The 20,631-nt window shown below is 37.8% G+C and overlaps 1 protein-coding gene across 2 annotated transcripts in view; it reads right to left on the bottom strand.

Moving 5' to 3' along the window:
• KIF5B (kinesin family member 5B) overlaps positions 1-19,958 on the bottom strand; it is a 46,879-nt gene extending 26,921 nt beyond the window's left edge. For both annotated transcript variants that reach the window (XM_037510480.2, XM_037510479.2), the window contains exons 1-8: positions 19,385-19,958; positions 10,482-10,569; positions 3,820-3,893; positions 2,888-2,992; positions 2,434-2,482; positions 1,846-1,901; positions 1,667-1,754; positions 1,389-1,513 (exon numbers count right to left, since the gene is read on the bottom strand). In XM_037510480.2, the coding sequence (XP_037366377.1) occupies positions 1,389-1,513; positions 1,667-1,754; positions 1,846-1,901; positions 2,434-2,482; positions 2,888-2,992; positions 3,820-3,893; positions 10,482-10,569; positions 19,385-19,510 (711 nt within the window). In that variant the 5' untranslated portion in view covers positions 19,511-19,958. The remainder of the gene's footprint in view (positions 1-1,388; positions 1,514-1,666; positions 1,755-1,845; positions 1,902-2,433; positions 2,483-2,887; positions 2,993-3,819; positions 3,894-10,481; positions 10,570-19,384) is intronic.
• Between the last annotated feature and the right edge of the window lie 673 nt (positions 19,959-20,631).

The following is a 20,631-nucleotide window of genomic DNA, read 5'->3' as shown; positions in this document are numbered from 1 at the left end:
GCCTTTTTGTTAAAATGCCACTAAGATGAACTACCACTCAATTCTACATGTGTGCTTAAATAAAGATGACCTATTTACTGGTTTTATGTGATATAGTCATCTCAAAAGTTTAGAGGCTATCAATACTCAGCAAAAAGAAAGAAAATTAAATGCTTCAAAACTTCATTTGCTGGGGCCTTCCCAATAGTGTAGTGGGTTGAGCACAGCGCTGAGAAGCTGTCTGCAGCCTCTGCAGTGCAGGTTCGATTCCCAGCCAGCCAGGGAGATTCCCACATGGCGCGCCAGACCTCTCCTGCCTCGCCAGCTGCTCCCCTCAGCAGTGTTTCAGTCAGTCTGCCTGTTCTGCTCCCCACTTTCTCTCTGGTGAATCTCTCACCCTCCCACACCTCTGACCTGTACCCCAGCTATTGCATAAATAAATAAAAATCTTTAAAAAAAAAAAAAAAACTTCATTTGCTGAATGTTTAAGGTACCAGTATTTCTTGAACATTCCTAAGAAACAGATCTAGTGCTAGTCATTTGACAAAAATGCGATTAAGGAGATACCAAATTTTATTTTTAGTTTGTGCTCTTGAAAATAACTAATTCCACATTTTACTAATTTTTAGTCCCCTTAACTACATTAGAAATGAAGAACTTTTTAAAATTTGCTAAAGCATAATATTGATGCAGTCAGAAAACAGACCTAGTTTATATACATGAATTTCTTTAAAAGAAAAATGTAAATGTTAAAGATAAAAAGTATTTATTTATTTGCAATGTTGGCTGAAGAAATGACCTCTCAAAATTCACAAAATTAAACAGGGTTTGAAAGATGTGTGTTAAGACTTGAGTAGGAGGGTATGGGTATGTTCTTTTAACCATAAGACACAAAGAACAAAAAATGCTAATTCCCGTCCAGTGGCAACAGAGGTCAATATTAAAACATTTTAACTTATTCTGACTTTGACATAAACGAGACTCAGATTACAGAGGACTGTATAATAAACAATCATCCAAAGGAAAGAAATAAACACAATCAAACCAGCAAAGAGTAATGGGCAATTACCAGTTTTCACAGGGAGCTCACTGCCAATATGGCTAAAGTAATTACCAAAAATTAGAAAAGGATATCTAATGAAATCCATAATGACATATGCTGAACAACTTCTCAGTAAGAAAAACAAAAAAAACTCCCCAAAACATTAAGTCAATGGAAATAACGGACTTTGGCTCAAATGGTGGTAATCTGCAATTTCTGTAATTATAAACTGGAGTCAATGTTTGTAACCAAGAAGTATTACCAAACCCAGTTTATTAAAACTTTTCAACACAACGGATGTGTTAAGTCCAAATTCAAGCTACTATGCTTATAAAAATACTAAGATATCAAAGTATAAAGATTTTACCTTTTCACTACCAGCTAAGTCAACCAGATAAAGTTTTCCACTGAGTTTTTGTTCCGTTTGTGTGTTCTCTTGCTTTACATTAATAAGAAATATACTGTGACTCCTAGAGCTGTGTTCATTCATATCTGCAATGAAATTACACAAACTATAAATAAGCATGGCTTTCCCTAATAGTTTGTAGAGCATAATTTTACACAAGACAAAAATTACAATTAATCAACTTGATAAAAGGTATTTTAAAACCTTTTTTACCTTGTGTTAATAAATATTTTACTTACTTGTAACTGCTACATGTCTGTTGGATTTTCCTTCATCTATGGTATCCATAACTTCATCTGGACTACAAACAAAACGCTCTGTACACCCCTGTGAAATAATTTTAAAAGAATGTCAATTACTTTTAAGGTACTTAAAAATGGCTTTGCAAAACAATCATTCTATATTATTTCATAAATACCTTTACATAGGGAACTCGGTTTTTATCTTCATGAACTGAAAGGTTGGTTTTTGAAACTGAAAAAGGAAAAATAGTAACATTAGAAACATTTTCCTGAACTCTAATGCTGATGATGAAATAGCTAATTCAATTGTTTCTTTCCCTGACAGCCTAACAATAATGGTAAACTTTCAAAAATATGAAATCATTATTAAAGCAAGATTCTATAGAAATAGGAAATTTAAATGTGGAAATATAAAATACAGAATACAGAACCTACATTTTGGAAATAAGTCAGAGTGGTTCAATGGTTTGCCAAGGACAAAATATCTGACAGCTAACAGAAAACCAGCACACAGACCTGGGTTCTCCAACTCCAGTCCAATGCTCTAATTACTATTTAAGAAGTATTCATAAACATGTACCTTTAAAAAAGTCATTCAATGTAGTAAAAGGCATTTAACTAAAACTTGAAAAGAATTTCTAAATGTTTCTAACAATTTAAGTCAATTTCACATAGATTACTAAGAAATAATGGTCTCATATCTGCTACTCAAAAAAAAAAAAACCTTGCTTTTGAAAATGATAAAAGAAAAATAATTCACTTACCATCTAATAGGTCCCTTATCTTATCCAAATATATTTCAAAATATGAAACCTAAAGAACAAAGAAATAAAAAGATGAATGAATTAAAATTAGAAATAGGCAACATTTAGGCAGGAGGACAGAGCTATTAACAACTCAGTCATATTTCATATTCTAAATAAACCACTTAATTAAAAAGCAATTTCAAACCTTCATTTAAAATGAATTAGACTAGTCATAGTAATAACCTTAAATTCTCTAGTAAAACTGTCTAATTTTACAGATAAGGCAGCTAAGCAAAATAGACTTGTTAAAGAAGGCTAAGCAAAAACTAACTTAAAGTCATCTAACTGATTTTTCAGCTACAAGTGTCCATAATTTTTTAAATATATTAAAAAAGGAAGACAACATTTATTATTTTGGGGAAAAGAATTATTCTAGATATAAAATACAGTTTTTTCCCCCAAGGATTTTTACCTTAATATGAAATTCCAAATTTTCATCCATGGAGTAAATATAATTAAAAATATCTTGCACTATCCTTGGAATAATTCCCATGCCTTCTGGATCATGAAGTTTACCCTAAAACAAAAATAAAGTCAGACTTCTTAAACAATAAAGTATGAACTAAAAACAAAAACTTTCAATCAATAATTTAGTCAATATAATATAGAAATTGCAATTGTTGCCATTTTTTGGTGAAAATAGCTCTATAAATAACTAAAAACCTAATGCAATTATTATCTCCTTTTCTAAATTACACATACTGTATGTCAACCTGAGTTACCAACTGATCTTAGTTTCTTATTAATTATTAGATTTATATTATCCACTCTTCTAAATGAGTGGATAATAAAGGAGAAAGTTTTAGTTCATTTTCCTATAAATCTATATTGTTCCAACCATTTTGAGTCAACTTTATGCAAATGTCAAGACTGTCCCTGTTCTCTATGACTTTATGAAAACCAGTAATACGAATTACACTAAAATAAGCAGTCATTTACTCAACAGTATGATGAAATAAACAATAAAAGCAGATCACAGAAAACTTTTGTTTTCTAGAAGCAAAGATTAAGCAGCTCTATTATTAATAGCAGCACTGATAATTTTGGAGACATTACTTCTTATCAAAGAGTGACTGGTATTTGGGACCAAGTAGAGAAGGAAAAAATTAATTGCTCTGAATAGAATTGAAAACACATAAACATTCAAAATTTCCATTATTCCTGTTTAATTGTAAAATGTTTCCAATTCTGTGGTTTGCTAACTGATGACACAAAGCTAGATATGATTTCAAATAACGTAATTTCACTAATCAAACTCACACAAAGAAATAATTTCACAAATAATGAATGGCTGTATTGTCTATTACTGAAAACTATATCCAAGCACAGATTATAAAATGTTACCTCCATTGTGTGCGTCTTCCCAGAAGATGTTTGTCCATACGCAAATATTGTCCCATTGTATCCCTCAAGTACATCTATAGGAAAAGAAGATATTTATGCTTCAAGGGATTTTTTTTTTCCTTAAGCAAGATTCAGATGAAATTACCTAAGAATGCCAGAAAACATTCTAAAAAAATTCATACACATATTAACCCTGTTGCTTATGTATGCATAATCAGCTGCATATTTGTGGGAAGAATTGCGAGGACTCAGATTTTCTTTACACTACATCAAAGCCTACATTAAAATCAAAGTTTAGTGCATGAAGGATTTATAAAGACATTAAAGAAAATAAAAATATATTTAATACCAATTTTCTTAGTGATAATTCATCCACAGTTACACTCTCTCCAGCCCAGATAACTTTCATGATCAACAAGAAACAAAATTTAAATTCTGTTCCTTAATACCATCTCTTATGTCAGTGTACATCTCAAAAGTTATTACATCGGTATTCCAAAGTTTTATGTGACTTAAGAGAAAAATAATGTTCTGCCAAACAAGTGAACTGCAGAATTTAATAAACCAACCTATGACACCTATGCAAATAACATTAACTAGAATTCAATATATTCCAGTTTTGTTCCTATGAGGTAAAATTTACATATGATGAAATGTACGTATCTTAAGATCTTCAAAAATATGCAACAGTGCCCATCAATTTGAAAATTCTGTCATCAGGTAAAACAGGCACTTTTTGACCTTGCTCTTTCTTTGCTTTGTCACAACATCTCCAACCATCCTTTGCCTCACATTACTTTTTTTATTGGTAAAAATGGTCAAATTTGACAATATGAAATGTTATAATTTTATATATATAATTTATATAACTTTTAAATCATACCATAATGTATCCAGTTCCCCAACATATAGTACTCTTCTCACATGAGCATGCATTAGCACAAATCATCTCTCTGCCTAGAAGATACACCTCTCCTTCCTACTCTATGTTTAGCCTTCAAGATCGGCTCAGGCTTTACTTCTTCCTCCACCTTATCTCTATAACCCATCCACAAATAAATCTGGGTAAGAGTACAATCCTACGTTTTTACAGCATCTGCATTTACTCATACTTATCACTGTAAATTACAAATGTCAATTTACTTTTCTGCCTTTCTCACCAATCTATAAACTCCTTGAGACCAGGACTGTGTTTAATTTCTAGCCTAGTGCTTGACATTTAGAATTCTAATGCTTGTTGAATGATTATCATCATCACTAATACAACAGCATCTCTCTAAAGCCTCCCTTCTCTTTTTAAATATACTTTCGCTATTCTTGTGAGCAACAGGGAAAGGCAGCATATGGAGAAATACTACATTTTTCCCCACACTTTGTAAATAAGAAAACCAGTAGCTAAGCATACCACCTTCTAACTTCTCTGCCCTTCACTTCCTCATCAGCAAAAATGTCTGCCTATAGAAAGGTTGTGAGAATTAGAAATCATTATATAAACTTATTATTGTTAACACTTAAGAGTGGACAGCATGCCAGGCTGTAACAACTGTTCATGTATTAATGCATTTAATTCTCACAAACCCTATGCAAGATACTATATTACCATTTTACAGTTGAGAAAACTAACTCAGAGAAGTTAAATAATTTGCCTATAGTTGCACAGCTATTAAGATGGATACAAATCCACGCAATCTTGGTTCCAAAAGTATGCTCTTTACTTCACTATATTCTCAAGGAACATAGGAATGAAAATAAGTATATGCACATAGTATCTGGAAAAACGAAGGATGGATACAGTGGTAGACAGTCCAGGTCCAGAAGCTATGGTGGGAAATTGGGGAGAATCTATGAAGGCTTGGTTCATAGCAAGTACTGAATAAAGGGTAACTACTTCATAAAGAAGAAATAAACTTGCAGATAATTCAGAACTCAAAAGAGAATTCAAATGGATAAGGCTTGTTCAAAAGAAAAACTCTAATAAATCTATAAAAAAAAGAAAGGTAGTGAATAGCCTTACACATTATGAAATGTGTAGGAAATTTATTAAACAATGAAACCCACTAGACTGCCAGGGCCAGGGAGTAGTAGCTGCTTTCAGATTATTCCTAACAGCTTGCTCATCAAACCCATATCACAGAAGAAATTATCATGACCCATGATTGTTCTGATCCTTCTCTACCAAGAATTTTTAACAATGGCTTTCCATCTACTCTGTTGGCCACTGAATTGTCTTAAGTCCAATCTACCATGTACTTAATTGGTTTCTAGTCTTCACACCTCACTTGGAACCCACCATTGACTCTCTTCCCCTGTTCCTTAAATCTCTGTATGTATTGGTAACACTGCCACATTCATATCCTTGATTAGGACAAGTTCTACTACCTACAACATCCCAGCTACCCAAAAAGGTACAGGGCATTTAGATAAAGATTAAAGGAAAAAGTGAGGGGCCTCTCAGGTGGCACAAGGGGTTAAGTTTCAGCACAATGAAGCTATCCACAGCCACTGTAGCCATTGCAGCACAAGTTCAATTCCCAACCAGGGAGCTAACCCACATGGCACAGCAGACCTCTCCCGTCTCACCTGCTGCTCCCTTCAGCAGTATATTTCAGTCGATCCGCCTGCTCTGCTCCCCACTCTGTCTCTGGTGAATCCTCTCACCCCCCACACCTCTGGCCTATACCCCAGTTTTTGGATGCATAAATAAAATAAATCTTAAAAAAAAAGGGAAAAAGTAATAGCCAGGTGAAAATTTTCCAATATATTTAATAAATTACAAAGCTGGCATAGATATGGGAAATACATAGGGCCTCCCCTGGTGGCACAGGTGGTTGAGCACCTCACTGTGAAGCTGTTCGCAGCCTCTGCAGTGCCGGTTCAATCCCGGCTGGACGGCGAATGTCCCACTTGGTGTGGCAGACCTCTCCTGTCGCACCCACTGCTCCCCTCAGCAGTGTATTATTTCATCAGTCTGCCTGTCCTGTTCCCCGCTCTGTCTCTGGTGAATCCTCTTACCCTCCCACGCATCTGGCCTGTACCCAGATTCTTGTATAAAATAAATAATCTTAAAAAAAGAAAAAAAAAAGGGAAATACATAATGACAGAAAGCTTCTATTATAACAAATACTTGAACTTTTAATTTTGTAGAGTGAAAATATCTTGGGCTATGAGGAATCCCAAACACAACTAAGGTTGAATAAAATTAAGAAAATAATTTTCTCTCTCAGAAAATGGAAGAAACAATTAGTAGTTCACAACTACTGTGTGCTTACTTTGTACCAGGCCCTGGGTGAAATACATTTTCATGGATCTATAGTAAAAAAAAATCCTCACAGCCCCTTATTCTGAAGAAGAGGAAATGGAACTTAGAAGGGTAGATAACTTGCCAAAAGTTACAAGCTAGAATACGGCAGACCCTGGATTCTAATCCAGGTTTATTTAATTCTAAAGCCTGTGCAACACAACTTGCAAAGAATGAAATTGCTATTCAGAACTCAGTTCTGAACTGTAAAAAAGAAGCAAAATTTTGAAAAACAAAAAGAAGTTTCAGCAAAAGAATGACATTATATTAGAATTTTAAACAGTAATAAAACAAAACAAACATTAGTAGAAACATGTACCCTTCAGGGAAATAAATTTCTAAGAAAGGTGGATATGAGATTTATTCTGAAGAGCCCCTATATCTGAGGATGTACAAAAGAGATAAACTTTTCTGTAACAATAAAAGAAAGGCAGGAGTCCAGGATAAGTGAGTCTTATAAAACAAAAACAACACTAAAAAGCCTTTAAAATATACAGAAAAACAAGTCAATGAGTAGACCTGTACTGCCTAGACTAGAAGACAAAATATTAACAGATACTCCTTTCATTACCATTGCCTACATGATCCTCAAAACGGAACACAGAATAAACACTATTGAAAAAGACTTTAAGGTTCAGGTAAGACAGACAGCTGAGGAGTGGTCTGAAAAACATCCATGTTTCTAGTTATTTAAGAGAATTACATTTTATAGATAAAAGCTTCCCAGCTACTAGGGTAAATTTCAAAAGCCACAGAGAATGAAGGTATGACTAAACTTGTCATTATACTCATTTTCGAAAAGGGAAAAATGACAGGATTCTGAGAACTACAGATAAGTATACCACCATTTCATGTAGGAAAAGCTACAACTGAACTAATCTCATTTTCTGTTTGGGAGGGTCACTTAACTGGTATTTGGGGACATATCAGTCATGTTCCATGCTTTCATAAAAGGATTCCAAGTTTTTCATCATACTTTTGTAGACATGTTGACTAAGAACTAGACAACTGTGTAAGTAAAAGTATCTGAAGTTCGCTGAATACCCACTGTGATTTAATTAACTACCAACAACCTTGCTCAGTTTTTAGAAGAAAAGACTAAGGATCATGGCCCAGTAAGCCTTTTACCAATGACTAAGAGCAGTACTTTTCAAACTTTAATGTCATTAAAAACAAACAAACAAACCCTTCAATGTCCTCAACTTCCCAAATATACTAATAGCCAAGATCTCTATGTAAGGTTAACTATAAAAACAAAACCCAAAATATGATCAAGAGTTAAAATGAACAAAATGAAATTCGCACTTTAAAGGCTTGCACTCAAGATAAAAACTCTTGATATTCAAGTGTGGATTAGGGTTTAATATTGACTGCACCAGATGTGAAAAAGATCTACACATTTGAATTGTTCATTAGTTCATGAATAATGTATTTAAAAAACTAATGTAATCTTAAACTGCACTGATATCAAAAGTATATCACAACTAAAAAGTGTAATAAAATTGTTCATGAGGGCCTCCCTGGTGGTGCAGCAGTTGAGCGCTGGGCTGTGAAGTTTCCCACAGCCTCTGCAGCGCCAGTACGATCCCCGGCCGCAGGCAAGGGTCCCACATGGCGCGACATATGACAGACCTCTCCTGCCGCGCCCGCTGCTCCCCTCAGCAGTGTATTTCATCGGTCTGCCTGTTCTGCTCCCCACTCTGGCTCTGGTGAATTCTCTCACCCTCCCGCGCTTCTGAGAGTACCCAGTGCTTGTATAAATAAATAAATCTTAAAAAAAAAAATTGTTCATGAACAATCATTCGGAAAACTATTTGATGTTTACAACAAAAGATGACAAGGCCTGTTCCTCTTTGCTGCAATCATTAACAGAACCACAAGCTCATTCTCCCTCACTTTATCAAGATTTCAGCATCTAATCCAATGTCTATCAGTAACATACCTTATATTCTTTTTAATGGTTTCAATATCCATGTAGTTAGATCACCTCATTAAAATACCCTGGCATCTGAGATCCTTAACACAATTTTCTCCATGATCTTGACCTTTACTCTTTATAAGATGCCAACTACATAGTTAGACTTTAGACCTTTTCAATACTAACAGCACTGCCTCCATAATCTTAATGTTTAAGTATCCATCTATTAGACCTGATAGTGTCCTGATCCCAACAAACCACTGACTCCACTGAGACTACAATACACTAATCTTAGCATTTTTTTCACTGTCCTTCAATCCCCCACCATTCTCCCATCTACCTTAAGATTCCATGGCTCACCATTATCACCACTCATAACTACCTGAATTCTCTTGTCCTTTCCCTCTTTTGTAGTCTCTGGCAAAACCCCAAAATGGGTAATTTCAATACTTCTAGGAGCTAGTCTCAAGTGGGTCCTAAATCTGCCTGGCAATACCGCCATTTTCCTTAATCCAGTCACCTCTATGCTACTGATAGAGGTTTTCAAACCCTTTCCTAGAACCTCCTCTGCCATTCTTACTCTCTGTGGTGATTTTGCTTCCTTAATGCACAGACAAGTCAGAATTAAAGAGAACATCTACATTTTCCCACCATCACATTAATAAACCTACTTCTGTCCATAAACTCCACCTTTTCTCCTGTTACTGGTGAGTTTTCTGTGTTCTTCCATAGAAGGAGCACTTTTTAACAATTAGAGGTGTCACAAAACAGAATAAATCATATCACGAAATAATGATTATTTAACTGTAAGATCCCTTTGATAAAAGGATTTCTATAGCAACTGAAAGTAAATCTAGATAATCACTTAACTGTATGCATTCTATGATTTTAGAAAATATAAAATAATCTATGATTTTAGAAAATGTAAAACTGAAACTATAAATTAATGGTATTAACTGGAACACACATACTTTTCTCACCCATGATAATCTATGCTAAATTCCTCAATGGTTTCTCTGATGACTACAAGATAAGTCTCTGGGGAAGAAATTGCAATTAGAAGACTGATGGACTGCAATTTTCAATCACTTTTTAGAAACTTGTCTAGCCATTTTGTTTTCATTCTCATGCTGCTGTATTTACAGAATTGCTACTTAGAAACTCTTCTGGGAATATCTAATAGAAATTCCATCTTCAAGAACAAGTGTATAACACTAAGTCTTATAACACGTTCACTAGATTCTGGATATGTTAGGTCAAGGAATTTGATAAAGGTATGTTTCCTAATTATATTTGACCATTTATTATTTGAACAACTTCTTTCTGCAATAAACTAAACACAAAAGGGCATTAAAATGAAAAAGAGAAACAGGAGATAAATGGCAAAGATCTGAAACATAATTTCATTTATTTATTGAGATAACTTAGCAGGTTAGATATATTTACCTTTAACAATCTTCTTTGCACAGTCATTATACACCTGCTCTTGAGATGTGTTTGACTGGAACACCCGATCAAATGCATAAGGCTTGGACTGAAAAACAAAAACAAAGGTTTCAACTACAAAAATGAATGGTGAATCAACATTCTTAAGCTCCTTTAAAGATGCCATCAATTATTTAACCTTCAAAACAGGATATCTTCTGTGCATTAATACATGTCACAAAATCTTTGTGGAATGTAACTTAGGGATCACCAAATACAAATCCATTACAATAAACTCCACAAAACCAAAAAGTCTGCTTTAGGCTTCGTTGTATTTCCAGGGCTTAGCAAAGTATTCAGCACTACTATGGTAGACACTCAAATATTGCTGTGTAAATTTTTATTAATTCAATGAGTGTCTACTCTGGCATAATATCTAATACCAGTATTATCTTGCAGATAAGGAAACTAGAATACTTCAGTATTCTAGTTACCAAAGTTGATAATGACAAAATTAAAATTCAAATCCAAATCTCCTATGTTTCAGTTCAGGGTTCTTTTCACCATTCTATTCAGTTTTTTTTACTTTACTGCAACAGCTTTTCACCATTCATGTCAATGAACAAATATTTACAAACTGTGAGACACCATGCTAGAATGATGACCAAAATTCACTCTGCTTGAGTGAGGCAAAAGTAACAGTGGGGCAGACATACAAATAATTAAATGACTCATGCAACTAAGTACTATGAGAGCACTTAGCAGAACTTGAATCTGGGGGTAGGCATAAATATATCAAGGAAACACTCTAGAAATGGTGTTTAAGAACTGAAGAGTAAGTAGCACATAGCTCCCTGTTGCTCTTTTCAATATTAGTCATAGGGAGTGTAAGCTATGGGGAAGTAGTCTGAGCATTAAGAATAGGATTCTTAAAGATCCTAAGACAGAAAAGTAGCTCCATAGCTTCAAGAAACCAAAGAAAGTTGTTTGAAATGTAAGGAGCAGAAGTTAAATGCAAATATCAATTAAAGTGAAAAAGGCAAATTTTTAGTGTTATTTTGAAAATAGTTTTGACCTTGTGGACTTCCAGAAAGGATCTTGGGGACTCCATCCTGGGGATGCATTTAGAGAACTGACGATGTAATATGAGAAACAGGGGCATAGAAGGAAAAAAATATCAAGAGTACAATGTCTATGTAAAAATCAAGGGAAAAATTTTTCAAGGAAGGAGTAACCATGTCAAACAGAGCTGTGAGGTCAATACAAAACTGAAAAGTACCCATCCAGTGACAAAGATCAGATTGGAATGGTTGGAAAAAAAAAAATGACAAAACAAAATTTTGCTATGGGTCTAAAAATTTTTTCTAAGAAAGATCTTTTTTTAAAGAGGGACAAAACAAGCTTAAGCTAGTTTAAGTGTTGGCAGGAATAATCTAGCACTAGTAGGGGGAAAGTCAGCATCTAAGAGGGTCAAGGGGATTCTGGGTATTCGCAAGTGTCAACCTGTTCTCTAGTCTCTTTTATTTTTTAATTTACTTAATTAATTAATTTATTTATTGTGGGATCCTCACTGGCGGCCGGGGAACGAACCGGTGCTAAAGAGGCCGCGGGCAGCCTCGCAGCCCAGCGCTCAACTGTCGTGCCACCCTCTAGTCTCTTTTTTTTTTTTTTTTTTTTATAAATTTTATTGTTATATTCCCCATACAATTGCAGCCCCCCCATTCTGACCCCAATCCCTCCCCTCCCGCCCCCGCCCCCCTAAAATTGTCTCTGGTTCATAGTTTTTTGTTGATTTTGATTTTCACTTTCTTATAGTTATTCATTTTCCTGGTCCCTTATTTAAGTTTTCTAGATTCCTGCTATGAGTGAGACCATCCGGTATTTTTCTTTTTCTTTTTGGCTTATTTCGCTGAGCATGATCCCTTCCAGCGCCATCCATGTTGCTGCAAATTGCATGTGTTTATCTTTTTTGAATGCTGAGTAATATTCCATGGTATATATGTACCACATCTTCTTGATCCAGTCATCTATTTTTGGGCATTTGGGTTGTTTCCAAAGCTTAGCTATTGTAAACAGTGCTGCTATAAACATAGGGGTGCAGGTGTTCTTTGGAATTGATGTTTCTGTGTCCTTTGGGTAAATACCTAGGAGTGGAATTGCTGGATCATATGGAAGCTCTATCTAGTCTCTTTTAAATGAAAGGAAAGCAGGTATTACAACAAAAGCAATTTGGACCCCAGAAAAAATTTCTTAACATTATAGAACACTACCTAGGTCTTAGTTATAAAAGGTCTTTTTAGCAGGGGGATCGAACTCCAGCTTCTGTACGCATAAATAAATAAATGTTTAAAAAATAATAAAAAAAGATCTTTTCAGAAACTATACCCCACAATCTCCCTTCCCAAACCTGAGATAACAAGAAAACACGCCAAAAGGGTTATCCAAAGCCATCCCCAATTCTCCTTTACCTAGCCACCTTCCTCTAACATAGGTTGGAAAACTATCCGATCTTTCCAACTAGTGGCTGCATGACCCAGTTCTGGATACTAAGTGGTGGTCTACTGGAAAGTCTCCAAAGAGGATTTTTGTTTTCCTGATAAAAGAGACCACCTCAGCTAAAGCTGCCCTTTCTCCTTTCTGCAAACATGACAAATATAATGATGAAATTTAATAGTTAGGATGACAGAGGGTAACAGAGCCTGGGTTCTTGAAGTAGCAGCAGTAAAGGTCTATCTCCAGGGGCCTCCGGTGAGGCAAGGGGTTGAGTCTTAGCACTATCAAGTTATCCGCAGCCACTGCAGCACTAGTTTGATCTCCAGCAAGGGAGCTAGTTCACATGGAGCAGCAGACCTCTCCTGTCTCACCTACTGCTCCTCTCAGCAGTGTATTTCAGTTGATCTTCCTGATCTGCTCCCTAGTCTGGCCTGCATGCCAGCTCTTGTACCCATAAATAAATCAATCTTAAAAAAAAAAAAAAAAAAAGGCCTATCTCCAGACTTTTGTTGCATGAGAAATATAAACCTCTTATTTATTTAATCTACAATTAGTTGCTTTCCCTTTCAGCTAAAAGCATTCCTAAAAATATATATTGTGCGGCCTTCCTGGTGGCACAAGATGTTAAGAAGCAGCACTATATCCCTGGCCAGAGAAGTGACCCACATGGCACAGCAGACCTCTCCCGCCTCGCCCGCTGTTCCCCTCAGCAGTGTATTTCAGTAGATCTGCCGGTTCTGTTCCCTACTCTGTCTCTGGTAAATGGTAAATCCTCTCACCCCCTGCATCTCTGGCCTGCACTCCAGCTCTTGCATGCATAAATAAAAAATATTTTTAAAAAATACTGTTAATGACCTCACTTTGGTGTCAACTGAAAGTATGCATCTAATTGTCTATTATTCTTTGAATAGATATACATGAAGTTAAGTGTCTTTCTGTTAAGATGCCACTAAGATGAACTACCACTCAATTCTACAATGTGCTTAAATAAAGATGACCTATTATTTTACTGGTTTTATGTGATATATTCATGATAAACAATTTAGAAAATAAATACAAGCACCAAAATAACAACTATCACCAACAGATAAACCATGCCAATACTTTTTCTATGCAAGATAAAGTACTTTTCTCTTACTTACCCAATAAACATTGATTTTGGATGTATAAAATATCAGTCAGTGATAGATGAGTAGCACAATTTAGTAATATTCAATTAGTCCAGATTGTATAGCTCAAATAATAAGAGAATAAAGCTGAGTAGGGTCTTGAACACCCAGTTAAGAAGCTGTATACTAGAGTCTAATATAAGTGATCAAGTCATGTTAACTGAATTTAAGTGGACAAAGCTTCTAGCCTTAGAGAACTCACAATTTGGCAGAGTCAAGGAGAGGTCACAACTAGTCAAAAGCTAAACAATCCTACCTTCCCTTACAAGAAACAAGAAACCGCACAGCAAAGGCAAACTACCACTATAACCTTACTGGGTAACAACAAATTATGAAGACAAGTGAATCCCTTCAAAACAACATAAATACTAAAAATCTTATCAAAATAAAAAATAGAACACACCCTGCCGAGTTTTTTTTTTTTTTTTTTTTAAGATTTATTTATTTACACATACACGAACCGGGGTACAGGCCAGATGCGCAGGAGGGTGAGAGGATTCACCAGAGACAGAGCGGTGAAATATACTACTGAGGGGAGCAGCAGGCGAGACAGGAGGGGTCTGCTGTCCCATGTGGGATTCTCGCCGGCTGGGATCGAACCGGCACAGCAGAAGCTGTGGACAGCTTCACAGCGTGGCGCTCAACCGCCTGCACCACCAGGGTAGGCCCCCACACTGCCAAGTTTTAAATCACATCCCCACTTTTACATCAATAAAAAAAAATTGAAAATATTTGTCTCACTAAGTGAGACATCAAAATAAAGGGTAACAGTGCTCAGAAGCCCTTTATACAGCTGTTTATAATAGCATTACTCCACAGCAAACAGGCAAACTACCATTACAATCTTATTAAGTAACAACAAACATAATTATTATGCTGAGAATGACCAATTATTTTAGAATTTATATCATTATCAAATAAAAAATTAATTTGCACTTAGCATTAACTTGATTCATTTTAGTCTTGATACTAAATTATAATTTTTATTAAGGCAAATGCTTTGATCAGAGATCTGGCAGTGATGAAGTTACTAAGTAACCACGGCTTTCTGGGAGGAAAAACTAGTATTATAGAATGTAAAAAATATTTCTAAGGGTCTTGAAACGTACATTATGTAGCCTTTATTTGTATAGATCTTCAGATTTCAATTTTGCAAACTCAAAGTCACAAGATACATTCACATCTAATTCAGGCTTTGAGGGGCAAAACCAAACAGGAGGAACAAGTTTATCTGAATTGTAGCCATACCTCAGATTTCTTAAGTGAAACGGTTCTTGTTTGAGTTTGTACAGAGGTTTAAGATCCAAATTTGGTTATGAGGGACAGACACCCTTGTAGGAGGGATATGCCTGTCTCTGGAATTCTAAACTGTGTTCTTTATATCTTATTAGGTTTTCCTTAGTTTGACACTGACTGTGGGCTAATACCCAATTAGAAAGGTATGTGATGGTTGCTCCTTCTTTTTAAAAATCTCAATCTTGGGCCTCCCTGGTGGCACAAGGGGCTAAGATGTAACCTATGAAGCTATCCCAACCTATGACGCTATCGGCAGCCACTGCAGCACAAGTTCAATCCCCACCCAGGGAGTGACCCACATGGCACAGCAGACCTCTCCTGACTCGCCCGCTGCTCCCCTCAGCAGTGTATTTCAGTACATATGTTTGTTCTGTTCCCCACTCTGTCTCTGGTGAGTCCTCTCACCCCCCACGCCTCTGGCTTGTACCCCAGTTCTTGTATGCATAAATAAATAAATCTTTAAAAAAAATTTCAATCTTAAGGTAATCAGAATCAAATCATCATTCACTTGAAAAGGCCAGTGTTGTGCTATGGGCAAGAGGAACTTGGCAAAATGATCTAAGTAGGTTTATTCTCAAATTTCAATGAAATAAGTACAACAGCTTGCTTTTGGTTCTGGCAACCTCTATGGTATACCCTATAAGGAATGATGATTAGTTACAACAATGTTTAGTAAAGACATAACACTTGGAAGGTACCTATTTTATGATATATAAATAGCTACAAAAGTAATTTTGTCAATTGATTTTTTTTCTGATGTCTTCTGCAGGGTCATTTGACTACATACTTTTTCGTGGATAACAAGTTCTCTTATTTAAAGCAAATAGATTCTGTGGGCCTTCCTGGGCACAGGGGTTAAGACTCAGCACTATGAAGCTATCAGCTGCGCAGCCACTGCAGCAGGAGTTTGATCCCTGACCAGGGAGCTGACCCACATGGCACAGCAGACCTCTCCTATCTGGTCTGCCGCTCCCCTCAGCAGTGTATTTCAGTAGATCTGCCTGTTCTGCCCTACTCTGTCTCTGGTGAATCCTCTCATCTCCACGGATCTCTGGCCCACACCCCAGCTCTTATATGCATAAATGAATAAATCTTAAAAAAAAAAAAGCAAATAGATTCTATTTGTATAATTTAAGTGTTTTCATAAAATACTCATTTTTCACTCAATATGTAAATTACCAAACAAAACCAACTGTATAAAAGGCTGCAAAACGCGCAGAGAAACACTGTAAGACTTGCCTGCCATGGGGGTCACATTATATTAAAATCACTGACTATATGAGTAATAAGGAAAGTCTGGACAAAGGATTGAAAACTGAACTTAACAGGGGACTGTGGTGATGGTGCATGGGTGCCTTGGGGAAGGAAATTCTATGGGAACTCAATTTAAGGGGGTGGGGGGAAGCAAATATTGTCTAAAAAATGATAAATGTTAAAATAAAAAAAGAAAACTGAACTTAGAAGAAAATAAAAATGCTTAAAAATTACTTGAAAAATGAAACCTCAAAAAAATTAATAACATATACTATATGTGAGAAATTTATTTAAAAATGAACTCAACATATCAATTTCCATTTCTTAAGGTTGCATCACTTAGCTGTAATCCATTTTTGCTTATATCCTGAAAATAAACTGGTAAAGTTCAACTAAATGTTCATTACTATTCAAAACTCAATCACCTATTCATTATTCCTAGTATTGTCAATTAACTTACTTATGTACATCACTAAGGAAACTTACACAAGGAAATTATACAACCACTGAATTTCTTTTCTTTTTTTTTTTTTAAAGATTTATTTATTTATTCATATAAGCACTGGGTACAGTCAGAAGCGCGGGAGGGTGAGAGAATTCACCCGAGCCAGAGCGGAGAGCAGAACAGGCAGAGTGACACTGCTGAGGGGAGCAGCGGGCGGCAGGAGAGGTCTGCGTGCCATGTGGGACCCTTGCCCGGTGGCCGGGGATCCAACCAGCGCTGCGTGCAGCTTCGCAGCCCAGCACTCAACTGCTGCGCCACCTGGGGAGGTCCAAACCACTGAATTTCTTTATAGTAACTTAACACAAAGGAAAAAACCTAGAATACATTTGTGCTTCCTGTGGCAATTATTTTTTAATTTTAGTTCTTACCCCGCATTTGATATCATATTGGGGCTGCATTTGTGAACCTAGCCTTAATACATTTTGTGAACCTTAAGTTCTAGCATTACAACAAATAAATTTTAGTGAGTGATACTTAAAGACTTGTGCAAACACACACAAAGTATCTCGGGAAGTAATACATTCTTCATCCAAGTCTAAAAGGAAAAGTTTTGATGTGTCAACCAGTGTTGAAGCTGAGTAATCACAAAAACTATGAGAAACTAGTGGCCTCATGTTTGCCAACTAACAATCCAAGCCTTGCAAATTTCCTCAGGTTTCATGTAAAATATTTCATTGTAAAGGAAAAGGATGACTACTTCTGTGCTTAACTTCTCCACCTTCCCATGTCACTTACAGCAGAGTTTATCTCACCAACATTAGTAACAAAGAATCAGCCTCACAAGAGTGACATGTTTGCCAAAAGCCTAAGAAATGTGGAGCCATGATATTCATTTTCTAAACTATGGAACCATCTGCATGAAAACTCTGAACAAGTTTAATACTGTCTTACAGGCCAATGCTTTTAATCATCAATGTCCCATCTGCTCTAACCTCTTTGTCGAACTTGCAAACTAAACTGCCCAAATATGTTAAATATGGAAAGTCATCAGAGAAAAAGTTAACCTTAAATTTTTTTACTATGACAGCAATGCAGAAAAAGTTCTGCCACATGGCATTACCAAGAAAGATGAAGTTATTTTTTAGGCACAATTCCTGGCTTTGTATACATAGCTTACCCATTTTAATCTCCCTGGCTTGGAAAAACTATTTACAGAGAGCTTTCAATATCAGAGACCAGACCTCAAAAAAAAAAAAAAAATTAATTTTACATACTGGTCTCCTTGACACTCATCAGCCAACTAGTTATGTAATTCTTTACCACAAAGGAACAATATCTCACAATTCTTGGGATCATCAAAACAATTTCCTTCAGGACAGATCCCAACTGTAGAAGTAGGAGCTAATACCAACAAAAAATATAGTTCACGCATCAAATTTTATCTTTACAAGTTCACTTTTGCAATATTTTGACATACACACAAAAAGTCCTAGACTCTGTCCTAGACTGTAACCCCCTAAAATCCATTAAGAGTGAGATTATGGCTCTTTCTAAGCACTTACTTGATTCAGTGTGAATTGGCTTGATCTGCTAGATTAAAAAAAAGGACCACTCCAATTTCAAAAGAAAACATTTCTTTTTCTAGTTCTCGATTCGCTATTCGTAATTGTAAAACATAAAAATTCACCACTCAAAAAAGTGGGAGGCACAGGTATTATTCATAGTTGTTCACTAGTTTTTCCTCCTATCAATACGTAGTAATTTTCTTTGAAAACCACGTCTCTCTTCCATTCCCAGTACCGTTAAGGCTGACCGCCTCACTCAATTTTCTTATAGAAACTTTTAACTTACATATTGAATGCATGGTAAATTTGGAGGCAGCCACAATACCAACAGCATCAGCAACCGTAACCTCACACACACGTAAACAAACACAAGCAAACAAGCACTAAACTTGCTCCCCGGACAGTTCCTCCAGCGCCCCAGGTGGGGGAGTGTCCCAGACGGAGGCAGGCGCCTCCCGTCTCCCAGCAGTGAAAACCTGCGTGGGGGGGAATCCGGGAACACCCGGGGAGCCGCGCAGGCTCCCTCCTCCGGGTTATCCCAACAGACCAGCCTCTCCCGGCGGGTTGAGGCCAACACCGCTCCCTCTCAATTCTGCATCCCGCCACTTCCCGTAACTCCAGGCCCAGCCAGGCCCGAAGGAGCTGGTCAGGGGGGCGGGGGGCGGGGGCCGGGGGGGGGTGCACGGGGCGGGGGTCACTCACCGCGATCATGACCGTGTCCTCTCCCTGAAACTTGGCGACGTACTTGTCGCCGCGGTTCACCTCAGACTCATTGAGCGGTCTGAAGCGACACATCACTTTGATGTTGCACTCAGCAGGGTCCGCCATCTTCCTCGCTGCCGGGGCCGGAGGCCGGGAGCCACTCCCCGCCGCTTAGTCTGAGAGGAAGCGGGTGCGAGCCACGGGCGTGGAGTCGCGCAGGCCTAGGGGGTCGGCAGTTGGCCGCGCTGAGCTTCTCCGGCGAACGCGCGGGGGGACCCGGACTCGAAGCACCGGCGCCGGCAGCCCTCGCCCTGAGCCTCACTTCCGCTCCATCATGGCAGCCATGGCGGCGGCGGCGGCACCGGCGCCGGGGAGCGTCCGCGGCTCCTCAAGCTTTCCCCCCACCGGCCTAGGCAAGCTGCGGGGGCAGAGGGGGGGTCTGGACCCCGGTAAGGTGGCGCCCTCCTTCTTCCTCGGAGAGACTGGGCCGGGCCCACCGTCTGTCCGCCCAGCTGTGGGCTCCCCGAGGTGCCGGTGCCGCCCGAGCGCTTCTGAGGCCGCAGACGGGCAACTGGGCGGCGGGATGGGCGGTGCGGGAGGAGCGCGGCGCAGGCGCGGTGAACCCGGCGCCTGCGCGACCAATCCGCGCGCGCGGCCGCCGAGCCGGAGACGCTCCTCGCCCGCGGGTCGCAGGTTCAAGTCCTACTGGGCGCTCAGCGACGGGAGTAGTTCTGGACGCCGCAGCCCTGCCAGCCACTGTCCTGCTTCAGAAATCCCCGAGAGCCAAGGCAGACGGGCTACCTTAGTTGTATCTAGTTGTAACTATTTTACATTGTAGTTTGTTTGAAATACTGTATTTCTATTAAGTGTTTGTTTTCTATACAGTCTGGAGAGAAAATTGATTCATAGTCCACCTTTTAAGAGCGCTTTGCCCCCCAAAAGGAAGATTTGAATAAAGGGTGGGGCATGGCTCTGGTTTCGGCAGTTGCTCTTTCCTGAGAGAGTGGGTTGGAGAAACAGGAATCAGAAAGAATGAAGGAAATTTGTTCTAAGGAATGAAGAAGGTTGCTGAAGAAATGTGGAGCACTAGGGTTGAGGTGCTTGAAGGATCGCATTGATTTTGAAAGTCCAACATCCTGCTACTAAAGATAGGAAACTCCCCAATCTCGACACTGAAAGAATGAACTGAAGTGTAAAGATGTCTTGAAAAGCATGGGTGTCTTTGTGGATTATGAGCCTAAATCATT

This window comes from Talpa occidentalis, unplaced genomic scaffold (genome assembly GCF_014898055.3).
Source record: "Talpa occidentalis isolate TD23 unplaced genomic scaffold, MPIMG_talOcc4v2.1 talOcc4.14, whole genome shotgun sequence".
Lineage (NCBI taxonomy): Eukaryota > Metazoa > Chordata > Mammalia > Eulipotyphla > Talpidae > Talpa > Talpa occidentalis.
This window is presented reverse-complemented; position numbering and strand designations above follow the sequence as displayed.